This window comes from Leuciscus leuciscus (genome assembly GCF_965113295.1).
Source record: "Leuciscus leuciscus genome assembly, chromosome: 19".
NCBI lineage: Eukaryota > Metazoa > Chordata > Actinopteri > Cypriniformes > Leuciscidae > Leuciscus > Leuciscus leuciscus.
The window spans coordinates 33,805,003-33,828,858 of NC_138743.1; the positions used below are offsets into that span (position 1 = coordinate 33,805,003).

Consider the following 23,856-nt stretch of genomic DNA (forward strand, 5'->3'; position numbering starts at 1 on the left):
TTCATGAAAACAAAAAGCCTCAAGCTATTTGAAAGCGTGGCACAATGCATAATCAGCCAGCTTATATTCGCTGTTTCTGTCTATTGATCCGGATACGGAACGGCTCTCCGATCATCAGCGCACATTCTGGCAGCCTCAACTAACCTCAGAAACTCATTCAGTTATATAATACACAACAATTCACCTCAATCAAACCTGCGATCACACTTAATGGTCTAATAGCAGTCCATTTCAAAGACATCTAATGAGAAAAACAGCTTGCTTTAAATACCTGTATATTGAAGGGATTTTTGTGTACAGGTCTCTTTAAAATACTTGTTTCTGATTGGTCAATCATGGGCATTCTGTGGTCAGAAATTTCGTATAATGACCGCTAAACTGTATATCTGACAGCTGTCCCTGGCAACCAATCTCTTATGTTTTTCTTATCACTCTTATGCAGTCTCTTTCTCACATAATAAAATATTCCAACTCAGCAATTAGTAGGATAATGTACTTTCAGCTGGTTATTATTTTAAAATAAACTCCAGCAGGATAATATCAGGTCTAATCTTTCTTGTCCTGATCATCCTGTTAGGGTTTACTTTGCGATAATGACCAGCTTATGCCTCAATTTTATAAGTGAAAATGTAAATCGAAAATCAGCACCAAAGTCTCACCTGCTCTTGTCAGTCATTGGTGGCCATGCTTGTAGGAGGAGCATAAGGTGTTGAAACTCCTCCCATTTATTGCTGGACTCCAACAGCTCCAGAAACAAGGAGTTTCGCTTTTCTTCATTCTCGACATCTTTCATCTCACACTAAGAAAAGGGAGGGAAGCAGAGAGAGAGAGAGACTTCTGTTGAATGCTCTTGATTGCGGATCGTTCACTCAGCACACGTGTCGTTTGGATTAAAACCAAATCGTATATGCAAATAAAACAAGAACTGTTACATGATTTATGTATAACAAGTGGTTCCCGACATTATTATAGAACTTTTGCAGGTCAATAAGTTTCATTAACGCAAACATCCGAAGCACGCGCCCCCTTAAAACCACGTCTCAGACTGCGCGCAATAACTGAGCTCTCTTTGACGTCTTGCGTTAGAATGGACGAATTCACACAAACGCCCGTCTTAGCGAGTATCTAGCAAACCTAGTCGGTTAAATCTCAACTGAATGTAGACAGTATATTCATATTGGATCCGTGCATTCATTCTTAAAGGGACAGCAGCCTAATAAACCTGCTGCTGCGTTTTAATGCTAATTAAACAAATGACAAAGAAATCAATCACTGCTATTAACGGAATTAGTTTTGTAACTTTATAAATATCCATCTATATCTAATGCAGTGTTATTTCACATTTGATTACTTTATTCAAATTTCTGTACCTGAAAACTACTGTTAGACTACCTGAAAAAACCCCAAAACACTGTTTATTATTAAAATAAGAATCATATTATTTTGGTTTCTCTACCCAATAAGCAACATATTTTGATTGAAAACTGAATCGAGTTACATAAAATAGACAACTTTTACAATTTAGATAACAGAAAACAAGAAAAGAAAAGGACATAACCAAACCACCCCACCCCACCCCGGCTTACTTAAAATCATATACAAATATAAAATATAACAGGACTTAGTCTGGTAAGACTTGCAAGTCTGCAAAATATGATAGAAAAGGCTGCCAGATATAAAAAAAAACTTGTCAGTGTTTCCTCTCATTGCGTACTTAATTTTCTCAAGTTTTAAAGGAGCCGTATGTAAGATTGTGGCCAAAACTGGTACTGCAATCACTTTCAAATTACTGTAGAGCGGTGTATCCCCTCCCCCTCCCCCCTGACTCCAGGTTGCCAGATAGGCTGCAGGATCCAGCATGAATGTTTGTAGCTGCAGCTGTGGTAACTAGAGTAGAGCTGGCAACCCGGATGCCGAAACACTACTGACTTCGTGATTGGTAGATAGGTGGAGGGTGGAGCTTCAGGCCAAAACACAAGATGACAACATCAACATCAGTTGAGGGCTGCAACTTCACTTTTTAAATGACAATATCCTGGCCGGACTACTGGTGTCAGTGATATAAGTATTTGAAATGAACATGATTTCTTAATGTCTAGTGACATATCAGGGCCATTTTATGATTAATTGAAATACATTTCTTACATACAGCTCCTTTAAGAAATGCATAGCATCAGTAAGCCACTGTGAAACTGACGGAGGATTTGGAGATTTCCACTGTAAGAGAATTCGACGTCTGGCCAATAAAGATGTGAATTTGAGAATTTCTTTCTGTGCCCAATTAAATCGATCTGATTTGTCTGGGGTCCCAAAAATAGCAATTAAGGGGCAAGGTTGAAGGTGTATTCCTATTATAATTGAAATTATGTTGAAGAAACCAGACCAAAAGTTGTATAACCGTGGACAAAGAAAAAACATGTGGCTCAAATGACAACATGGGTTAAGACATCGTTCACACTCAAGCCCCGTTCACACTGCCAGCGATTTTGTCGCTGCATGTCGCTAGTCTCTGTACTGTGAAGTCGCTTGTGGGCGTTCATAGTGCTGTCGCTCTAATGTGACTGGTAGACTGCACGTCTGGCCATATCTATACAAAATACCATCACAAGTGATATATACAACTATATCATTTTAATTTGACTAGGATTTAGGCTCAAAAGAAACAGTATGCTGTTGGGAGAGTGTTTTTATATTACCACAGCAGTGTTCAGTGGATTAAATCATTTAGCCTACTGGATTAACCTATCGATCAATCAACAGATTAACTCATACTGTCATAAATTACTAAAACGTCATTCGAATTTGACAAATAATACATTTTCTTGTCCCTAATAGTCAACATAATGCAGGGGAAACTGTAAAATGATCTGCAGCAGTGCTAAACTTGCATCATAATTACAACACTCGAACTAAATGTGTGAATTTAACTCACTGAGACTGTCGATAGTTTCTTTTCCATGCATCATTTTATTATATCCATGTATGTGGTTACAGTCAAATCATATAAAACAGTGAAATCGCCCTCGAACTCCTGTCTTGCCTGCACTCGAGACGGTGACGTGAGCTGAGCTCCTCTGAAAGTCTTCTTTCCTATTGGTTGTCGCTTGCGAAAATCGCTTCTCATTTGCATAAAGTTGAAATTTCTGAACTTTTGTCGCGCGTCTCGTGTCGCTTGACACGCCCACATTCTGTCGCCAACGGTCACTGTCGCTCTTGTCGCCGGAAGTCGCCAGTGCTCCATTGAAATGAATGGGATCATGTCGCTTTGTCGCTGCGTGTCGCTGGCAGTGTGAACGGGGCTTTATCCTCTACTCCAGGGAAATTCTCTACCCAATATACTTAAATATTACAAATACAGTGAAAATACAGGTATAGGTATCGGCAAGTACCAAAAACGAACGTATCGGTATCGGACTCGTTCTGGAAAAAGTGCATCCCAAGTATATACTTCAGAGATATTTTACTCATCAAAATGTCTAGGGGTGCCAATAATTGTGGCTAACATGCATTGGAGACATTTTTTTTTTTTATATAATGTGAGTTCCCCCCACTTTCAACTGTTTTACTTTAATGAAAGGATAAAATGTGAATTTTTTTAATGAAAGATCAAAAGGATAAACAATGCAATTTATTTTATTTACCAAGGGTGCCAATATTAGTAGAGGGCACTGCGCTCATTAAAACTTCCTGAGGAAATCTATGGCTTGAAAACACTAATTCTCACTAATATACCAAGTGCAACTGTGAAATGCATGACCATACAGTAAATATGCAAATCTTTGAGACTGAAGGTAGAAGATAAAGTATTTGGCTTATCAGCTAATCATAAGCTAAGACTAAATCTGTGAGAGGCAGAGCATCTTTCAGGCTACAGCACTAAAAGGTAAGACATCATGTTTACAGATGGAGAGAGCTGGCAAAAGAACGCACGGATAGCAGAAGGACTAAACGTGAAAAGACAAAGCAAGCAAGATGGAAGGAGGAGGAGGAGAGAGGACTTGAAATGGCTAGACTGGCACTCACACACATATAGAATGGAAAGACTTCTATGGCAAAAGGAGTGAATTGTCCCCTGTGGTGACTCTTGTGTTCTCCTCCAAAAGAGGGAGGCGGGGAGAGAAAGTAATTAATTTCCCTTCAGTGCAACGGGAGCACAATTTAACAGCTGAGAAAATGTCTGATTTCTGAGGGGAAAACAAAAAATGTCAAAGAGCCATTCCATGGCATGGTACCAGCATGCTCCAAGAAATTACAGAAAATAGCTAAAAACTCAAGGGGGCAAAACACACATCGAAATGACTGAGGAGACAGAAAAATCAGTTGGAGTAAAAAACTAAGGGATATAGCAACTGATATGGTTTGCCATTGTGATGGAGGTCATAAAACACACAATATGTGTCCATATGTGTCTATACACATGCCAGTAGCATCATGACTATTTGAACTAACACTTTTCTTGAATCTCATACCTACCTATCTACCTATATATATATATATATACACACACACATACACCACACGTATGGAATGAATGAACAGATTGCAACAATTTCATCATATTGGCATGAATCTCTCTAATTCCCACACTTCCTTTCACTCTCTCGCTGTCTCCTGTCTCACCGTTATTCACTGATGTGAAAATCAATTAAGCTGACACTTCGGCCTGAGTATTTTCAACACCATAATTCCATTCACCCACCATCCTACACATTCATCCGATTAATAACCTGCCTAATAAACTCATTACAGCCAATCATGTTTGACCTACATTTATTATGATCGGAGAATACCCATTGAGACAACACCTAAACGGAGCCTGTATTCCCGAGACCTATCAGTCTCTCTTCTAATTGGATAAAATGAGTTGGCAAACCGAGGCCCTTCAGTTCCCTATTGAAATGTTGTGGTTAGAAAACAAAAACAAACACATATTAACTAAAGCTGTACGGTACTGGGAAAAACTGACATTGTGATATTTTGTTTTTCTGCGATAAATACTGTGAAATGAAAACAGTTTCATAAGATGAATTTGGAAAGAATTGATCATTCTAGAATGATTGGGGTGATTTTGTAGGGGAGTGAATCTGCATATAAAATAAAATAAATATTAAAAGCATAGATAAACACAACAGAACAAAGATACAAATGAAATGGTGCTTCAGCCTATGTTTTTCAGGTAAGTCACAGTATTTAATGTATAGAAATTGAATTATCAAATGCAAAATAACACTACATAGTCTTCACTGTATAAGTTTAGAATAATGAATCTTTGTAAAAGCTACAAAAGTGATTTTTTATGCCAAACTTCATTGATGTCCTTGACAAAGTTCTCAGTGTAAATGGTGTTCTCGCAACTTATATGTGTGTACAAAATTAATTTCAAGCATTTCATAAGCCCTCATTTCAATTAACTATATTTAAGTAAATTGGAAATAAATTTAAAGTATTTGGACCCTTTCTGTAGAGCATGAGATTTCAGTGGAGAAAGCAGGCTGGGGTTTTAGCGGAGAAATTTGCACTTCTCTGAGGTGTTACTTCAAATGCCTAATCCTCTGCCAAGCTTCATCGATGTCCTTGACAACGTTCTCAGTTGTGGATGGCAGGTCGAAAAACTCATAAGCTAATCAGTGACAAAGTCGAAGGGTTCCTGTGGCCATCTTCACCTTCCAAATGAAAAATTCCCCAAGAGACATTAGTCAGTGCACACTTAGTAGAATATATGCTTAAACCAGAAGCAATGACAGCTTGTGCTAAAAGCAAAGCCAGACAGATCCACGCTCTAATCACCCACACACACTTCTGAGAGAAAGAACGAGAGAGACAGGCAGGTTAGAAGAGGACAAAGCGTGGAATAAAGCGGGTCTGTTTCACTGAACTACGTCCACGCACATCAGTGCCAGGGCAAGAGGGAAAAATGAGAATAAAATAAAATGACACATCCTCTGCCCTCCAGTATCCCATCATCCTTTAAAACAGACCCCAGGGGAGAGGAAGAGATCCTGCGCTGGTGCAACCATTCTCCCTGCTTCAGAGCATCTGCCCACGCTGCCAAAAGACAATCTGTGTGTGTGTGCGTGCGGAGGGGGATCCTTAGACAAATTGAATGAGTTTGCGGCGATGCCATCAAACTACGCCACACTTCAAGGCGTCCGCCCACTCCAGCTCTCCCCCACCTGCAGGAAATCTCCCTGCCACACGCAGACACACAACAACTGCACATTTAAGGGTTAGTTCAGTGTGTGTGCGTCTGTGCATCTGCGCTCGTGTCTGTCAGTGTGGAAATTCTCATATACAGTGATTTGCGGTGCTCCTTTAAACTCGGCTGGGCTCCATCTTAGCCTGTGACCGTTAATTGTTGCCTACCCACACACGCAAACATACCACTCGAACTGTGAGGGGCTTTTAGTTACATAGCACCAAATAGTAAAAGCCTGCCTGTGGAAAGAACTAACATATTGAAGGAAATATAAAGGGCTTCTTCAGCTGTTTTGCCTCATGTGTCTAAATGCAAAAAGAGCAGACAGTTAGCATTGACAGTCGCTGTAAACATCAGAGATGGCTGGCTGGTAATTACCCGCCTTTAACTGGACACAACAAGAGTGGGTCCCTTTTGTTTTACGGCACGCTTGTACTTCAATGGCGACAAAGCTTCTAATCTGTCAAGCCGACACTAGGAAGGAGACAGGAAGTAGTTTTGCCAAGGAGGAGATGGATCTCTATTGATCAATGTAGTATTTAGACACAATAAATGCACAATAACAAGCCAGATCTGCCATAGCTAGACATAGCTAGTCCTAGTGTGCATGTAGGCTCATGAATAGGTCTACACATCAATGCATAAACAGAATTGGACATGCACGTGCACACACATTCACAAGTTGTTTAAGCTGCCCATGTTGCTGAGAGGCAAATTGATCTGAGAGGCAACAGACAGACACTCATTGGGCGGGGGAGAGAAAATAGAAGAAAAAAGGTGGGCGAAAAAAAAAAGAGTTCCCGGGCATTAACATCAACTCTTTTTCTGAAAGGAAGAGTTCAGAGCAGACCTCTCTGGCGGAGAGAAAACAGCTGAAGACGGGCAGCTGCACACAACTCCCACGTTAACCTTTGCTGGTTCCCAGATCCCAGATCCTGCGTGCTGATTGGTCAATAGAGCATTCTAGTGATGGCTAAAATACACAATACAGACAATGATGAGTTGAACAACTATGACGAATTGAAATGATAGATGTAACAAGGGATAGACAGAATGACAGACAGAAAGATGGACAGAACAACAGATTGAAAGGTAAAGTAGAATGATAGATAGAATGATAAACAGAGCAATAGAAAGATAGACAGAACTATAGATAGGTCGAACAATAGATAGACAGATAAATAGATGATAGAATGACAGAGCGATAGACATACATACAGTTAATGCAATAAACAGAATGATAGACAGAACTACAGGTAGATTGGTAGAACGATATAAATAGACAGACAAAAATAGAACGACAGAACGACAGATAGATTGATAGATAAATAGATAGAACAATAGATTGACAAATAGAACAATAGATAGAATGACTGACATACAGACAGATAGATACAACAATAGATGATAGATAGAATGACAGACAGAACAACAGATTGATAGGTAGAACGACAGATATAATGATAAAGAGAGCAAAAGATAGACAGACAAAACAATAGACAGAATGACAAACAGAACTACAGATAGGTCGAACAATAGATAGAGAAAAATAGATGATATAATGACAGAGTAATAGACATACAGACAGTTAATACAATAAACAGAATGATAGACAGAACTCCTGATAAATTGGTAGACCGATAGTAATACTGAACGATAGAGAGATTAAATAATAGAACGATATAGACAGACAGGTAGAAAAATAGAACGACAGAGAGATTGATTGATAGAACAATAGATAGAGATACAGACTAACGAATAGGACAATAGATAGAGATACAGACTAACGAATAGGACAATAGATAGAGATACAGACTAACGAATAGAACAATAGATAGAATGACAGACAGACAGACAGATATAAAGACAAATACAACAATAGATAGAACGACATAGGACACAGAGAGAAAGAACTATAGTTAGATGGAGAGATAGACATATTCTTTCATCATTTACTCGCCCTCATGTCATTCCAAGAGAATAACTTACTTTCTTCTTTGGAACACAAACATATTTTTTTGACACAGCATTGCCACTGTTGACATTACTCACACTATAACACACTGTCCAAAACAAGAGCAACATTGGACCCAACTATTTTGGGGATAACTATCCCATTAAGTTCTCTCTCATTCAGTTTCTGTGTCTTGCTGGTTCACTGCTGCCTGGACCATGTGCACTAACCACTTAGAATCTCAGAGAAACCTACCTATGCAAATCATCAGCACACACACATATGATGTATTTAGGCAGCTTACACTGGTAAAATACAGGCCGACCCTGGGATTAGATCATAAGTCTTTTTGAGGCATAACTACAGATGTATAGCACCTCTGGCCTCCAACCTAGCCAAAGTCAATTACAACGCTCAGCAAATTTCTGAGAGTGATCTCCGGTCAGTTCTGCCATCGGGCAAAAACCAGCAGAGAACGAAAGAGAGAGAAAGATATCATAACAAGGCAAAGTGCTTGACCAAACCAGCCAGACGTGGCTCAAATAAAAAAAACAGACATTTCATCTCTCTCTGATTTCCTCTCCATAACACCGCTCTGAAGAGTATGTGCAGACAGAATACCAGAAAATGAATAATAAATAGCTTATGCATAATGAATAAATTAAGGCCATCCTGAGCTCAGAGCAGGGAGGAGATGCAGGAGATGAGCCCTTAAAAGGGATTACTCCATAATTGAAATCTTGTTTTCTATTTATCAAACGAAAGGGATTCGTGGTGGAACTGTAAAACTCAAGACTCCGCCGGGTCGTGGTCTGAGGATCAAACATTTAGGAAGAGGACAGACTCAGTTGGGCCTGAACATCAGAAGAAGGGAGGACCATGTGATGACTTCAAACTCATCATATAAGTTCAGTTTGAGGTCTAGAAACATTTTGAGCCAAAAACAGAGAAATAGTAATGCACCTTTCAAGGGTTCCTCTAACTCCTAAATGTTTTTTGCATCACATCTATGAATAACCTGCAGAAATACCTCTCTTAGACCAGCATGAATTTACACGCTAGGATGGTTTATTCTGGTTTGTGCTGGTCAGGTGCAGATCTAACTTTTGGACCAGTACAGACATGGTTTTTAAAAGCAAGGCTGGTTAAGATAGTCATGCATCCTGAAGGGAACATCAGCACAAAAGAATCCCATTCTGGGGTCCAGCTTTCAGAACACAACACCACATGAGGTACACTTGGTTGTTATAGCGAATACAACCCCGACAGGCTAATCAGGACCTGATCTTGAATCAGCCTGATCCCATTCGCTATAACAACCGCCTCGCTCTACATTATCCCGCTTATTACATGGCTACCTACCAAATAAATCAATAATTTGACACAAAATATTGATTTAAAAAGGAGTTTATTGATTTAAAAACGATTGTATTGCTTCCGCTAAAGAAAATAGTCTGTTACGTCTCTACAGTTAGAATCCTGCGTCCATGGCAACGGTGTGTTATACTTAGCAGCGGTCTGTTATCAATAAATAACACACCGCATTCTACATTAGAATTCAACCAAGCCATGTAATAATTTAAAATATGTCGCTAATTTAGTTAATTCTTAAAAAAAAAAAAAAAAAATATATATATATATATATATATATATATATATATATATATATATAAGAATTATTATTGTTCTTAATTAGGCATTATTTGTTAAAGCTAACCAAATGTTTTTTTTTAAATAAAATAAAAATAATAATTAATAATAATAATAATAAAATAATAATAATAAAATTTATATGAAATATTACTGTTTATTTAAAAATAAATAAAAACATACATTCCTTTTAATAGTATATAAATATTGAATATTAAGGTCCTTGCACACTGAGATAGAAATGTTCGTATGTGTTTTTTTCGTATTCGTCATTCGGTGGCTCTGAATTGTTCAAAACACCTGTGAAAGCTCTTGCTACGGTGGCGGAGAATGCAGAAAATCAGAACCCGAACTGAATTTTTTCATGACGGACGAAAGTTTCGGAGCCAGTGTGTAAACGCGATTGAAACAACGTGAGGTCGTATTTATTTTTTAACTTGCGAAAAGTTCAGACGAGAATTTGGGACTCGGTGTGCAAGGACTTTTACAGTTTACTTAAAAATATATTGAGCTCATTATTTATAAATTACAATTAATATAATTTACATTATTTATAATGTACGATTTTCATTTGATTTGAATTTTTCCATGAGCCATTTTCATGTAAAAAGAGAAAATAATTGTATATTTATTCATTATATTATTAAAATTTTTAAAAGGTGGCTGAAATCATATAATAATAATAATAATAATAACAATAATAAATAATAAATACTTGGGTTGATACAATGCTATTTTATGCATTGCTATTAGGCAAAAAACCCCATCTTGGTTCTGTGGCCTCAAGGGGCCTATAAGGTCAATGTTGAGTACAACTCATTCTGTTCATTCACTGAGGATGGAGTGATATCACAGGAGGGATGAAAGACCGTGTGGAAAAGGTGAGCAGAAGGAGAGAAAGAAAGAGGACTGGGAGAGGGGGGGGGAAGAAGTGTCGTGCCTGGCCTTTAGAAGGAGTGTAAAATGTCTTATTAATATTCATTGACCTACTGCCTAACTTCCACCGTTTCCCCTGTGCCCTGTACAGAAGTGATAGAGGTCGTTCAGTTTAAAAAGACAGGAGAGGAAGGAATGGGGAGGAGAGAGGAAGAAAAGAATCAAAAGACATAAGAGTAGGAGCCAATCACCAAAACCGGTGCATTAGAACAAGTGAACTTCTGTCTCCATAAGAGGGAGATGTTCAGGTAAGGCTGACACACACCCACACAAACCAAATCCTTTTGGCTCTGTACAAAGACGACTGCTCCGGGCTGGAGGGCCCTTGAGTTTCCAAAGAATGATACTCCAGGGCGCAATCTCCGTACCTCTTCAGCGGCCTGTGATGTGCGCTCTAGCATGGCGCTGCATGCTTATGTCAGGGAATGCATGATGTGTTTGTCGGTGCAGAAGTGTGTGTCAGCATGACTGCACGTAAAAGCCGGAGGGATCGGATGTCTGTGAATCTGTTATGAGTTCTGGTATAAAAGAAGGTCTGGCAGCTGTAATCTATGGGCTGGATATATATTTAAAAAATCTATATATTTGAATGAAGACACTGTGTATGGAATGCAGATTGTAATTGCTATTTGTTTTGGATATTGATATTGCCATTTACCCGTTTCAAAGAAATGTTATTTTGCTTGCCATAAAGGTTAACAAGAGGATACACAGGGATGAAGAGAAGGTTTTAAAATCACAAGCGGAGATAAGAATGACTACAGTAAGGAAGGAGAAGAGTGTAAGACAAACGACAAATAGCGAAGGAGAAGGCGCAAGGACATCCGACTATTGGACATGAGTCACAGAGATTGATATGGAATTGGAATTTCCTATAAAGAAGTATAAAAAGACTGAGGAGTAAAGCAGGACACCTGACACCCTACCGAGGGACACATTTTTGCATTAACAGCTTTGTATTGTAACCAATAAAATAAGTGTTGTTATTTGTATTATTTATTATTATTACCTGTGAGACTTTACTTACAACTACAAAAAAGAACAACCACAAACAAGGGACTGTTTTACGTCATTCCTGAAGAACTTCAACCTGCGGACGGGTGAGTAATTTACGGTTTAGGCTAGATTTGACTGTCCTTACCCTACCTGAATAATCATAGGTTTAAAGGTGTAAGATAAAAAGACACAACAAGTAACATATTATACAATTATACTTGTATATTTATGCACTGGGTTACACAAATGTGAACAAAATCAGGTGACACCAATCAGACAAAAGCAACAGTAGCCGCGTTTCCATTACCCTTCAAATTGCGCAAATTGAAATTGCGAATTGAAAATACGCCCAATGGAAACGTGTCAATTTCTCAAAAACTCCCATTTATCGCAAAAAAGTTTCTACGCTCGCATGAGGAGGTTTTTCAGGCAATTCGAAAAAGAAATATTTCGCAAAATTGCAATGGAAACAGTTTTTGCGCATTTACAGGTCACCTGACGTACTGTAGATGACGCGGTGTGTTTGGACAGAATACGAGACAGAGCTCTTTATTAAATTCATATACAGTAAGACGAAAGAATTACAGGAATAATGGATTCTAAACCTCAAAGAAATGCCACAATCAAGACCTAGAAGCAGATTTGAGGGAGAAACACCCAGAAACTCCTCATATGTGCCGCTCACAAGTATAATAAGGGTCGTTCCTTCAATTAATGCTTGGAAAACACACATACATCTCCTTCGATTAATAATAATGGCCAGTGCAGTGGCTGGGATATAGTACATAAACCTACCAACGTCCATTACCATGGTTTTTGGAATGATTTTACTGATCGCGAGAGGAAAAAATGAAGTTTTAGTCGCATAAGATCGGTCAATGGAAACGCTGTAATTTCGCAATAGTTTTTTGTCGACATTTTAAAAAGTTTTGCGCAAATCTGTAATGGAAACGCGCCTAGTGAAATACGAGCTAGCTGTTAGCATAATTCAAAAGGTTATGACAGAGACTACCTTAAAAAACATAAATTAAATGTTGCTGCAGAGAAATGTGCATGGTGAACCAGGCTCGTGCTCGCAACAACTATTGACCTTAACTTGGTTAGACCAGAAGGCTTAAGATGATTTCTGGACTATCTGTTGGACTAGACGACAAGAAAAACCTGTTTCAAGTTCCATAAGCATTTACATTTTGTCAATTATCAAAGTATGTTACTCCAATGTTAAGACAGGCTTACCGTCAAAATCTGTGTGAATCTTTCAAGGTGACAAATTAAACTCTATTCATAGCTCCAGATGCTTAGATGATTAACTAACATTTTCTACAAATACTAACATTCAAAAGTTTGGGGTCATTAAGAGCTTCAAACTTTTGCTCACCCAGGCGGCTTTTAATTGATCAAAAATTCTGTCAAAACAGAAATATAGGGAAATATTACAATTTAAAACAACTCTTTTCTATTTTAATGTTTTAAAATGTTATTTACTTCACTGAAGGCAAAGCTGAATTTTCAGCAGCCATTACTCCAGTCTTCAGTGTCACAAGATCATTCAGAAATCATTCTAATATGCTGTATTTTGCAATAACTGTGTAGAAGCGCTACCAACACAAGACAGAAACCACCTCAAATACTGATCCTGTAACATACAAAACAACGGCGACACATCTACCTGCCAGTGTTAACCTGAAAGTGTTGTTGTAAAGGCATAGCAGTATCCAATAATACATCTCAAGACCTGTCTGTCTCTCACCTGATGGAAGAGGGGGAAAAAAAACGATCCACGTTCACTGTAACTATAATATGAACATGAATATCCATATCACACTGTGAGAACGCAAGCATTTGAAACGACACTTTTACCCTTGTATGCTAAAGAGAAATGCTAGCTTCACTCCAGAGTATTCTTGACATGCTCCCACCTGGAAAACATGCATAATGGCATTTAATATTTCAACATTTGAATAATAAAAGCCATTTGTGTTGAGATTTCAGTCTCTTTCACATATTTAATTAATTATGCATACATATGGGAGGGGTTCATGAATATTCAGAGGAGAGGGGCTGAGAAGGTGTACCACTTGGGTGCACTAAAAGGTTGAGTGTTTCTGTAAAACACTATTTGATTTTCAGCAAACCAACAGTCATTACGTCACCAACCAACACAGCAGAGTGACAATCGAAACCGCTGTGATGAGTCTTTTATTGCCAGAACAACCTGGATCTTTGGTTAAAAAATAAAATAAAAAATATTCTTACACTGTGTTGTTTCTATTTTTGTGCCATCAAGCCAGGTGAAACTCTCCAAATGATGGTTTGATTGGTTGTTGTTCCACGTCACAAATTCACTTTCTGTATGGACAGACAAATTGCTTTCAAGCATCATGCCTGATCAGGACAGTGTCCAGATCCTGGTCCATGCAGACATGATGTCAGCACGCATTTCTACACATTTATTTCAGAATATGTGTGCTAGTCTTGAAAGTAGACGTTAGAAGATGGGGAGATAAACAATAAAATGCATAATGAACAACAATGAAATATTCCCAACACCATTACACCACCAACACCAGCCCAAAATCACTAAAACAAGACAGGACCAATCCATGAACTGATGTTGCATACACTACACTCTGACTGCACCATCTGTACGTCAGAGCAGAAATTGAGATTTGTCAGAACAGGAAGAGTTTTCTGGAATCTGTCCATCTTTAGTGAGTGCCCAGCGTTGCCTGTGAAAGGAGCTGAACCTCTGCTGCTGCGGACCCATGTATTCAGAGATGCTGTTATTGATGGCACTGTCGTAACGGCTGGTTGTTTTCCAGTTACCACAGAGCTGCCAATGTTTTTGTTTTTCACACCATTGTCTGTAAGCTCCAGAGGCAGTTGTGAATGAAAATCCACAGAGATTAGCAGGTTCTGAGACACTCAAGCTACCCCAGGGAAAGAGGCGGAAATCAAATCTGGGAAATGATGCGAGTCAGACTCAGACTAAAACACACCTCGAATTGGAGCATGTTAAATAACCTCCAACAATCGTTAGAAATTTACATACACACATCTATCCATCTATCTACTGTCTGTCGATCGTCGGGCGGAAATCGCGTATCTCCATATTTCGTTATTTTTTTCCCCTTAAATCTGTTGGTTTCCCTATATATTTGTTAATGTCTTTGGCTGCTCGCCACTGTGGTCCTAAGGTATGAATCTTTCCGCTGTGTCCATTATGATTGATTTAACACATTTGATGAGCGGACAAGTGTCTCAGTCTAAGCATTTATTGTTAAATTATAACCATAGCCAATATGGTCTTAAATAGCCTGTGTGAAGCACTTCATTTTTTATAACGAGATTTTGGACAAATGACAGAACAAAACTGAGAGCCCACATAGCTACAATAAACACAGTGTGATGCACTTTAGGGCTGGTCCGAATACCATTTTTTGAGCTTCGAAGCTTCGGTAGTAATGACCATCGAATATTCGAAGCTTCGGAGAGAGGGGGCTGAACATATTCTTCTCTCTAATAAAGGCAGGAATCTCTGTGTGTCTGTATGTCCGTTTGCATTTTTATTATTTCGAGAACCGTTCATCCAATCGACTTCATAAGTGCAGTGTCGCATTTGGTGCAATATAGATGGACACACAAGATGCGACACATTCAGAATTAATAAACTTTTAGTAAACCACAGAACAGCGCGAGCGGGAAGCGACGCGCCTCACGCGGGCAGGGCTTAGGCTATATGCTCCGAGAACGGACACTGCACTAGTGATATAAAACGCACACACACAGGTCTGTTAAATTAAGCAATACTTTTAAGGTAGTCTAATATTTTTCTGACTAACAAATGACTGACACAGGAAAGGGTAGATTTAAATAAAGAAAAACGAAATTTAAATAAAGAAAAACGAAATTAATAAAGAAAAAAACGAAATTTAAATAAAGAAAAACGAAATTTAAATAAAGAAAAACGAAATTTAAATAAAGAAAAAACGAAATTGAAATAAAGGAAAACGAAATTTAAATAAAGAAAAAACAAATTAAGTTAAATTAAAAACGAGATTAATTTAGATTGATAATAACGGGTAAAAAGGCTAATACATTTTGTTTCTATTATTCTATTTTCCACAATGTCAAAGCAACGCAGCTTAACCCAAAACACAAAGCTCAGGCATGCACTTCTTCAGTCCATACAAACTCCGCTGTTCTGCGCTAGCCAGAGAATACTCCCGTAACGTTGCTGGAACACTTTTAGGCGTCGGTTCTATTTCTAGCATGCACGCGTTTTCTTGAAGGCCAATTTATACTTCTGCGTCGAGTGTACGCCGTAGTGTACGTCGTAGGGTACGCACGTAGGCGACGCCGTCGTGAGCATTTATACTTCTGCGAATGTCTGTGTTGCTCTGCAGTTACACCGCCGAAACGCTAGTTGGCGCGGGTGGGTTTTAATGTTCCAGTTCCACTGTGTTTACATTCCTCGCGGCTGTTTTGAGTTTAGGATTCTACGAGCAATGGCGACTGAAGGAGTCATACAGATGGCTGTATTTCCGCACTTCTTCAAGCAATCTCTCGGTCACTTGGTTTATTTCCATGGCTCTTCACTGATCTTCGGAATTTAAAAATGGCGGGCGGGCGGTGCAGAGTGCAGAAGATCATTCCGGAAATGGGTAGGAGGAAACGCGATGCTATCCAGCCGACCAATCACAGATCTTGCGGTCCGCGTCGCCGCGACGCGTAGTTACATTTTTGAGGAGGTGCGCGTCAGGGTACGGCGAAGGGTACGACGTATGGTACACGTCAATGCGTATGCTACGCCGTACCTTCTACGCGAACCCGACGCAGAAGTATAAATTGGCCTTTCAAGACGTGTGTCTCACGCAGGCAGTGTGCAAACTCCAACCTGTTAACATGACTACATGAGAGCAGAAATAAAAATGCTCACGCCACGCAGCCAGTGTGTCGCCGGCCTTTCGCGGGGGATCCCAGGTGTGAAAAAAACAACAACAAAAAAACGAATATTCGAATGTCACATTTTCAAATGGAATACCAACCCACCGAACGAATATTCGAATATTTGGGTCCAGCCCTAATGCACTTATGGCCTTCAGTTGCTACTGTTCTAATGACGGATAAACACATCTGACATTCGCTGGTCAAAAACCTCATAACTTACTGTATATAGTACCTTATATAACCTAATTTTTTACATAAAAAAACCCTGATTACCATGATTTGACAGAAAATTATTGTGAAAGAAAATGGAGAAACACCACTTGTTCTCTTTCTCAGCGTCTCTTTAGAACATTTCAGCTCAGTGAAGCAGATTATGGCAATTAAGCAGATATTAAAATAATTCAAATGCTCTTCAGGGAGGAATGTATCATTGCCTCATAGTTTCCTTTCAACAAATAATAAAAAAGACAGACAAGAGTGATTAGCAAAGCATTGATTTAACACAGAATATTGAAAAATTGTGTCAGTTTTCACTTCAATTTCTGTAGGTTTCAGCTTATGTCCAATTTAGGACTAATGCACGGTACGGCTCAGTGGAGTGAGGAACTATTCTGCGATGTTGTTAAAAACCATCCTCAAATGCTATTAAGAGCAGTCAAACAGTCATTCACGCACTGCTGGAACATTGACGGAAACTCATTGTGCTCACCCTCAAGGCAGCAAAGGTCATTGAGACAGTGGCAGTGTGTTAGAGAGGTGAAAAGTGCCTTGATCACACACACCAAGAACAATAGACCCAATATAGAGTCATTGCAGTGCTTTGAAATCAACAAATACTGTACACAGCACAAATGCTCACACACACACACACACACACACACACACACACACACACACACACACACACACACACACACACACACACACACACACACACACACACACACACACACACACACACACACACACACACACACACACACACACACACTAATCATTTCCCAATGGTCTAGAGACAGATCAATGTTCTAAACTGCCCACTACGTTTTTCCATCAGCGAAAATGCTGTGAGATTTTAAGTCTTGAGAGAAGAAGAGAGCCAAATTAAAAGCAAACACCTGTTTCTTCACATCCACTGCACTGCGTTGCCATCCTCTTTCTTTCTTCCTTGCTTTTTTCCCTGATTCTTGTCGAGTAGACAGATCAGACTCTTGACCCTTATTTGCTATGCACCAGTTGGCTAGAAAATTATACATTGGAAAGCCCAGAAGACTATATGAGAGGAAGAGAGAATAAGAGAGCTTGACCTAATCAGAAAACGAACGACCTCTTTTACATATGTTCTACATAAGACTGACTTACAGAAATATTTAACAGCTGTTCACTTCTTCACCTTTCCTAGGCACACCTGTTTGTTTTTACACAGCATTTTTTTCCGCCTTTTTTAATTTAGTCAATATTTTGACTACAATGGCATTCATTTTTCATAAATTTTGACATTCCAGACTTTTTTGGGCCTGTTTATTGCTATGCTTATCACTATGATAATCAAACAATTTTGGATTTAATCCCACATTTAAACACGGTTGTCACTACTGAAATCTGGCCGTGTGTTCAGAGCAGTAAAATAAAACTGTTTAAATTGTGAGTGGGTTATATATACACAGCAAACAAAGAGCGCTCCCTTTATAATCACTGAACCTGTCAATCACTTCAGTTCAGCGCTTGCTCCCAGAGTTCTGCACTCTTGTGAAAACTCCCATTAAAATCAATTAAGCTGGCTACACTGCACAATGAATCTCTTATATACATCGTGTTGGCTGTAATGAAAGGACTCGCGAGCGTGAAGAACTCAGCCAATGAACTTGTGCTGAAAAATCTCTAGCGTTTTGAGCAGATTCTGACTAACTCGAATGCCTCTGATTGGCCTTTGCACTCACGCGCTCAACAAAATGTCATGTCAACAAAATATTGGCTACAATACTAAACGCTGAAAAAACACATTGTAAACGGAAACATTCGACGCTCTTTACAGAGAGTTCAGAGAGGATATGCATGGGAGGAGAACTTGAAAAGAGCCAACTATAAGCAGGGACCGAGTTGAAACATAACTCAGTAATACCAGTACTGCTGAAAGACTGGTTATTGCAAAATGTAAAAATTTTCAGTAGTGCTGGGCAAAGATTAATCGCATCCAAAATAAAAGTTTGTGTTTGCATAATATATGTGTGTGTACTGTGTATAATTATTTTGTATATATAAAAACACACATATGCATGTATTTATTTAAGAAATATTTGTATGTATATACTGTATATATATTTATACATAATTTATATGATATATAAATAAATAAAAATTCTTAAATATATACATGCATATCTGTGTATTTATATATACAAAATAATTATATACAGTACACACACATATATTATGCAAACACAAACTTTTATTTTGGATGCGATTAATCACGATTAATCTACTAATTTTCAGTATCGACTTGGCAATAAACTTGTTGTGCAGACCTCAGCTTTTACCATATAAAAACAATTAGTTAGCAAGTTACTGAATTAATGCTAACAATGCTAATGCTAACCAGTTGACATTCGCTGCAAACATTTGAGCAGTTAATTACAAGCTTAGCGCTGAAAGGGGCAACATGAGACTAAACGCCATCATTAAAATACTCCTCTCACGTGACAAAACTCAATGCCCCTGAACACTTTCCACTAGTAACATTTATTGTTTTAGGGAGAAACCAAAAAACCAGGGAACAGAATTGAGAGCACCAAACAAACATCCATGAAAGAACAAGACTCGACAACGAACAAGAAACACTGGGGTATAAATACTAGGTAATATGCAAACAAGACACACCTGGGAATGAAATAAAAACTAGAAAATCTACAAAAATGGCACACAGGGCAAGAAACAGGAACAGAAACAGGGTAAAATGCAGACTAAAAGTCCAATAAACAAAACACATGAAACACAAAGCCAGGGAATACGTGACACCAGGTTTTCCAGGACGCGCTGGAACCCTATCCACATGTACATGCAAATCAATCAATAAATGAGTACACAAAGAAGGTTCAGTTTACCAGTGTTCAGCTTTTTCAAATGTGCAATCTTCAACAAACTATAGTGTTATTTTTTTCTTGTATAATATAATATAATATAATATAATATAATATAATATAATATAATATAATATAATATTCATTGTCAAGCTTAAAGCATGAAAGTGGCACTGCACTTTTTCTAAAGCATTGACATATACGTGACAAAAAAATGTCACAGTATGTGTTCATGTGAGTTAAGACTAAGAGCACAACGTATCCTGTCATTGGACAAACTGCACCACAGCTCTAACAAACCCAGTGCACACGCGCCAACAGCTGCACCACAGCTCCAGCAAGACTCCACACCTGTTCATATCCAGAGATGTTGAGTTTTGTTCATTTCTTTTTTTAATGAAACACCACTTGACTCTGTTAAGTTGGGAGACCTCACTGCTGTTAGCATGATTGTATGTGATTAGCTGTTCAGGCAGTCCCTTACAAAGGCAGAATGTGCTCCTCTTAGCTTCAGAGAAAAAGAGAGAGAAAGAGATGAAGAAAACAGGCAGAAGTACCTGGAGCATAATTAAATATTAAGTCGGCTCTTTGATTTATGCAGAGCCAGAAGTCAGAGATTACCCTGTGCTCTCAATGTACAGCTGATCCAAATCCCAGCACTGGGGGACTGCGGGATGGGCAACACAGGAGTTTGATATTCTAATCCTGTCTTAAAAGAACAGACGTTCAGATGAAGGACTTTGCGGAGAGGAACAAGTACTCACAGTTACAGCATAGAAGAAAATGGAGATCTACCTTGATCAAAGGAGGTAGAAAACCAAATGATCTGTCTAGTCTTGTCTAGAGTCGGTGAGTGAAGTTGTACACTCATCTTAGACAGGGCCGATCATTTCTAAAATCTAGTACTTTTGCCTTGCTTTTTCACATGATGTAGTATTCAGTGATGACAAGCTACTTTAAAACTGTAGCTCTCCAAACAAAAAACTACTTACAATTTAAAATACAGTGAGCATCCCTTTTGAAAACATTAGCTACAAGTGTACAAAATAAGTAACTATTCCTTGAAGATAAGACGATTTTGACATATCTGGCACATAAATCAGGTTTTCCCAAACTGTGATTTGTAAAAGAACTGCAAGGGGTTCATGAGTTGATGAAAAGCTAATAATTAATTCAATCCTAAATTTTTTAAATACAATTAAAAAACAAATATTTTCAATAAAAAATAAATAAATAAAGTGTTTTGGTAAAAAAATATATTTTAATTGTTTAACTGCATGTCATGTGACCATTAACCAATATCAGATAATCATTGAACATGTTTATGTGTTGTTAAATTATTGAAATATTAAATGGGGTACTTCCGGTAAATGTTGTAGATCCGAGGGGTTTGACTTTACAGATATACATATACATATATATGGCAGAATTGTATGAAATAAGTAAATGCTGCACAGGGTCTAAAGTGCAAGGACTCAGACTCATTTAAATGAATAGTCTAAACAAAATAATTCACTAAAATGATTTAGTATCACATATGAATCTGTGGATCGCTGTTTTGTAACAAACTGATTCATAAGAGAGCTTGATTGAGAAAGACGACGTATGTCACAGATGTGTTCACATTCATCACTTTTCTGCTAATTTTTGCAGTCAAAAATGGGTCATTTCAATTGGAATATGTGCGATCAGGAATTTTGCTTGAGGGTGAAAGATTTCCCTATGCAGATTCTGCAACAGGTTCAAGTTTGTCAAACTAATTTGACACGATGACCAACAGAAAGCTCTAATATAGTCTATCTCTACCTTCAATGTACTTGTTCTGACGTCATAATTTGTATATTCATTTTGCAGTGTATTTTCATAAACCGTGAACTGGGGGCGTTTTGAACTCTTTGAAATAACAGTATGGCATAGTACATTGAATCTTCTTTCAAAAGACTAATAAAAATGATGATTTTCCATGATATGCATACTACCCACCTTGAGATCATTATTGTTTAACTAAAGGGATTTCAGAAATGGAGTTCAATGTCTCTATGCATGTTGGTGGAGTAACCATTATGACTCTTGCTCTCTCTCTTGCAGTCACATACAGTATGACCACATGCTAATGGAGCTCCAGGCCAAGGACGGAGGTCTTTGATGGATCACGGCTGTCTGTGTGTGATGAGGTGCACGTAAAACCCACTGTATCTTCTCAGCGCGGGCATAAATCTGCCGCAGGTAAAACCGTTTCCATATATAGCCAAGGTTCAGCGTGCTCTCGATTCCTGAGAACATTACGTCAAAGCTGAGTCACCTTTAAGACATTGAACACCTGAATTCAAACCTCTGGAAACCTGACCTCATGACTGCTTAATGTCATTTATAAAAGTAGGACGTGCTCCTGGATCAAAAGCCTTTGTTGGTCCTGGAACAACATTCTTAACAACCAACCAGTGCTCTATGATATTAAAGGGTTAGTTCACCCAAAAATGAAAATTCTGTCAGTAATTACTCACCCTCATGTTGTTCCAACCCCGTAAGACCTTCGTTCATCTTCGGAACACAAATTAAGATATTTTTTATTACATCTGAGAGCTGGCTCACTCCTCCATAGGCTTCTGAGACACTATAACTTGCTGGCCCAGAAAATGCATTAAAGACATCGTTAATATAGTCCAAGTGACTACAGTGGCTCAATCTTAAGTTTATAAAGCGACGAGAATACTTTCTGTGCGCAAAAAAACCCCAAAATAACAACTTTATTCCACTATTCATTTCCTTCTCTCTGGGCCTCGAGTTTTTTCACGTAGGATAACTGCGCAGCGCTTCTGTGTTGCACGTCACACGCATCACACACATGACCAGCGTCGGCCAATAGTGAGCCTGCGTGTGACATACAACACAGACGCGCTGCGCTAAAACACTACGTGAAAAAACTCGAGGCCCAGAGAGAAGGAAATGAATAGTGGAATAAAGTCGTTATTTTTGTTTGTTTTTGCGCACAAAAAGTATTCTCGTCGCTTTATAAACTTAAGATTGAGCCACTGTAGTCACTCGGACTATATTAACGATGTCTTTAATGCATTTTCTGGGCCAGCAAGTTATAACGTCTTTAGAAGCCTATGGAGGAGTGAGACAGCTCTCAGATTTAATCAAAAATATCTTAATTTGTGTTCCGAAGATGAACGAAGGTCTTACGGGGTTGGAACAACATGAGGGTGAGTAATTACTGACAGAATTGTCATTTTTGGGTGAACTAACCCTTTAAGAGTAAGGTAAGAGACTGCAACAACATTGTTCCCAGTCCAACATGCCCTCAAACCTTGTGCACTTCTGGTGACGCAATGCTGCACAGACCGTTGGGAGAAAGACCGCACTAGTACAGGCTTGGCAAAGGGTGGAATTGACAAATAGCTTATCCTATGGTCTTGTTGGTTGACAGCAATGTTGTTGCAGGACCGACCTAATCACATTTTGCCTCTCCTGAAAGCTTCTTGTGTAACCTTTTTCCACTCACTGCAATTTCTTCCATCACACTTTCTTCAACACCCTCGTCTGAAACCTAACCCATCCACCTGATAGCACTTTCCCTTCTAGCACTTTTGTTTCTGAGAAAAAGAAAAAGAAAAATTAGAATTCACTTTCACAATGCTATGGCTAAAATTCAGAATTGAATACTAACATAATGCTCTTTGCCATAGCTTAATATGGCAGAAGTAGCACACTAATATAAGCCAATGTTTTTTTCTTAGAAAAAAAAAAAAAAAGGGTTCGTCTTATACTTGGGGTCTAGAATTTTACATGTCAATAATACACCCATAACAATAAGTGGCGCCAAATATGTGTGAAACGAGTGTGTCAAGAAATACGGTGTGTCAGAGTGTAATGTTAGAAGATCGCGAGTGCAAAAAGAACAGTCTAAGAAAAGCTTACCGTCTAACAGCCGCGTGACTGTCATGTTTGTGTGCCTCGCTGACGGGAACAAACTTCTTTTTAAAACGTAAGACGGTACTTCATTTTACAATAATTTGGTAGGCTACATGGTTTTCACTATGAGATAGCCTAATTGTTATTGTTATATAATTCAGATGAGCTACAGGTTAGTTTTA

The 23,856-nt window shown here is 38.5% G+C and overlaps 1 protein-coding gene and 1 long non-coding RNA gene across 3 annotated transcripts in view; both read right to left on the reverse strand.

The window, feature by feature from the left end:
• Positions 1-636: 636 nt before the first annotated feature.
• nbas (NBAS subunit of NRZ tethering complex) overlaps positions 637-23,856 on the reverse strand; it is a 187,830-nt gene continuing 164,610 nt past the window's right edge. For both annotated transcript variants that reach the window (XM_082147804.1, XM_082147805.1), the window contains one exon: positions 637-799. In XM_082147804.1, the coding sequence (XP_082003930.1) occupies positions 656-799 (144 nt within the window). In that variant the 3' untranslated portion in view covers positions 637-655. The remainder of the gene's footprint in view (positions 800-23,856) is intronic.
• On the reverse strand, positions 19,884-20,976 carry LOC309482578. Its single transcript, XR_014200314.1, has 2 exons — positions 20,752-20,976; positions 19,884-20,710 (listed from the first exon to the last, which is right to left on the reverse strand). It is a non-coding gene; the product is annotated as an uncharacterized lncRNA (long non-coding RNA).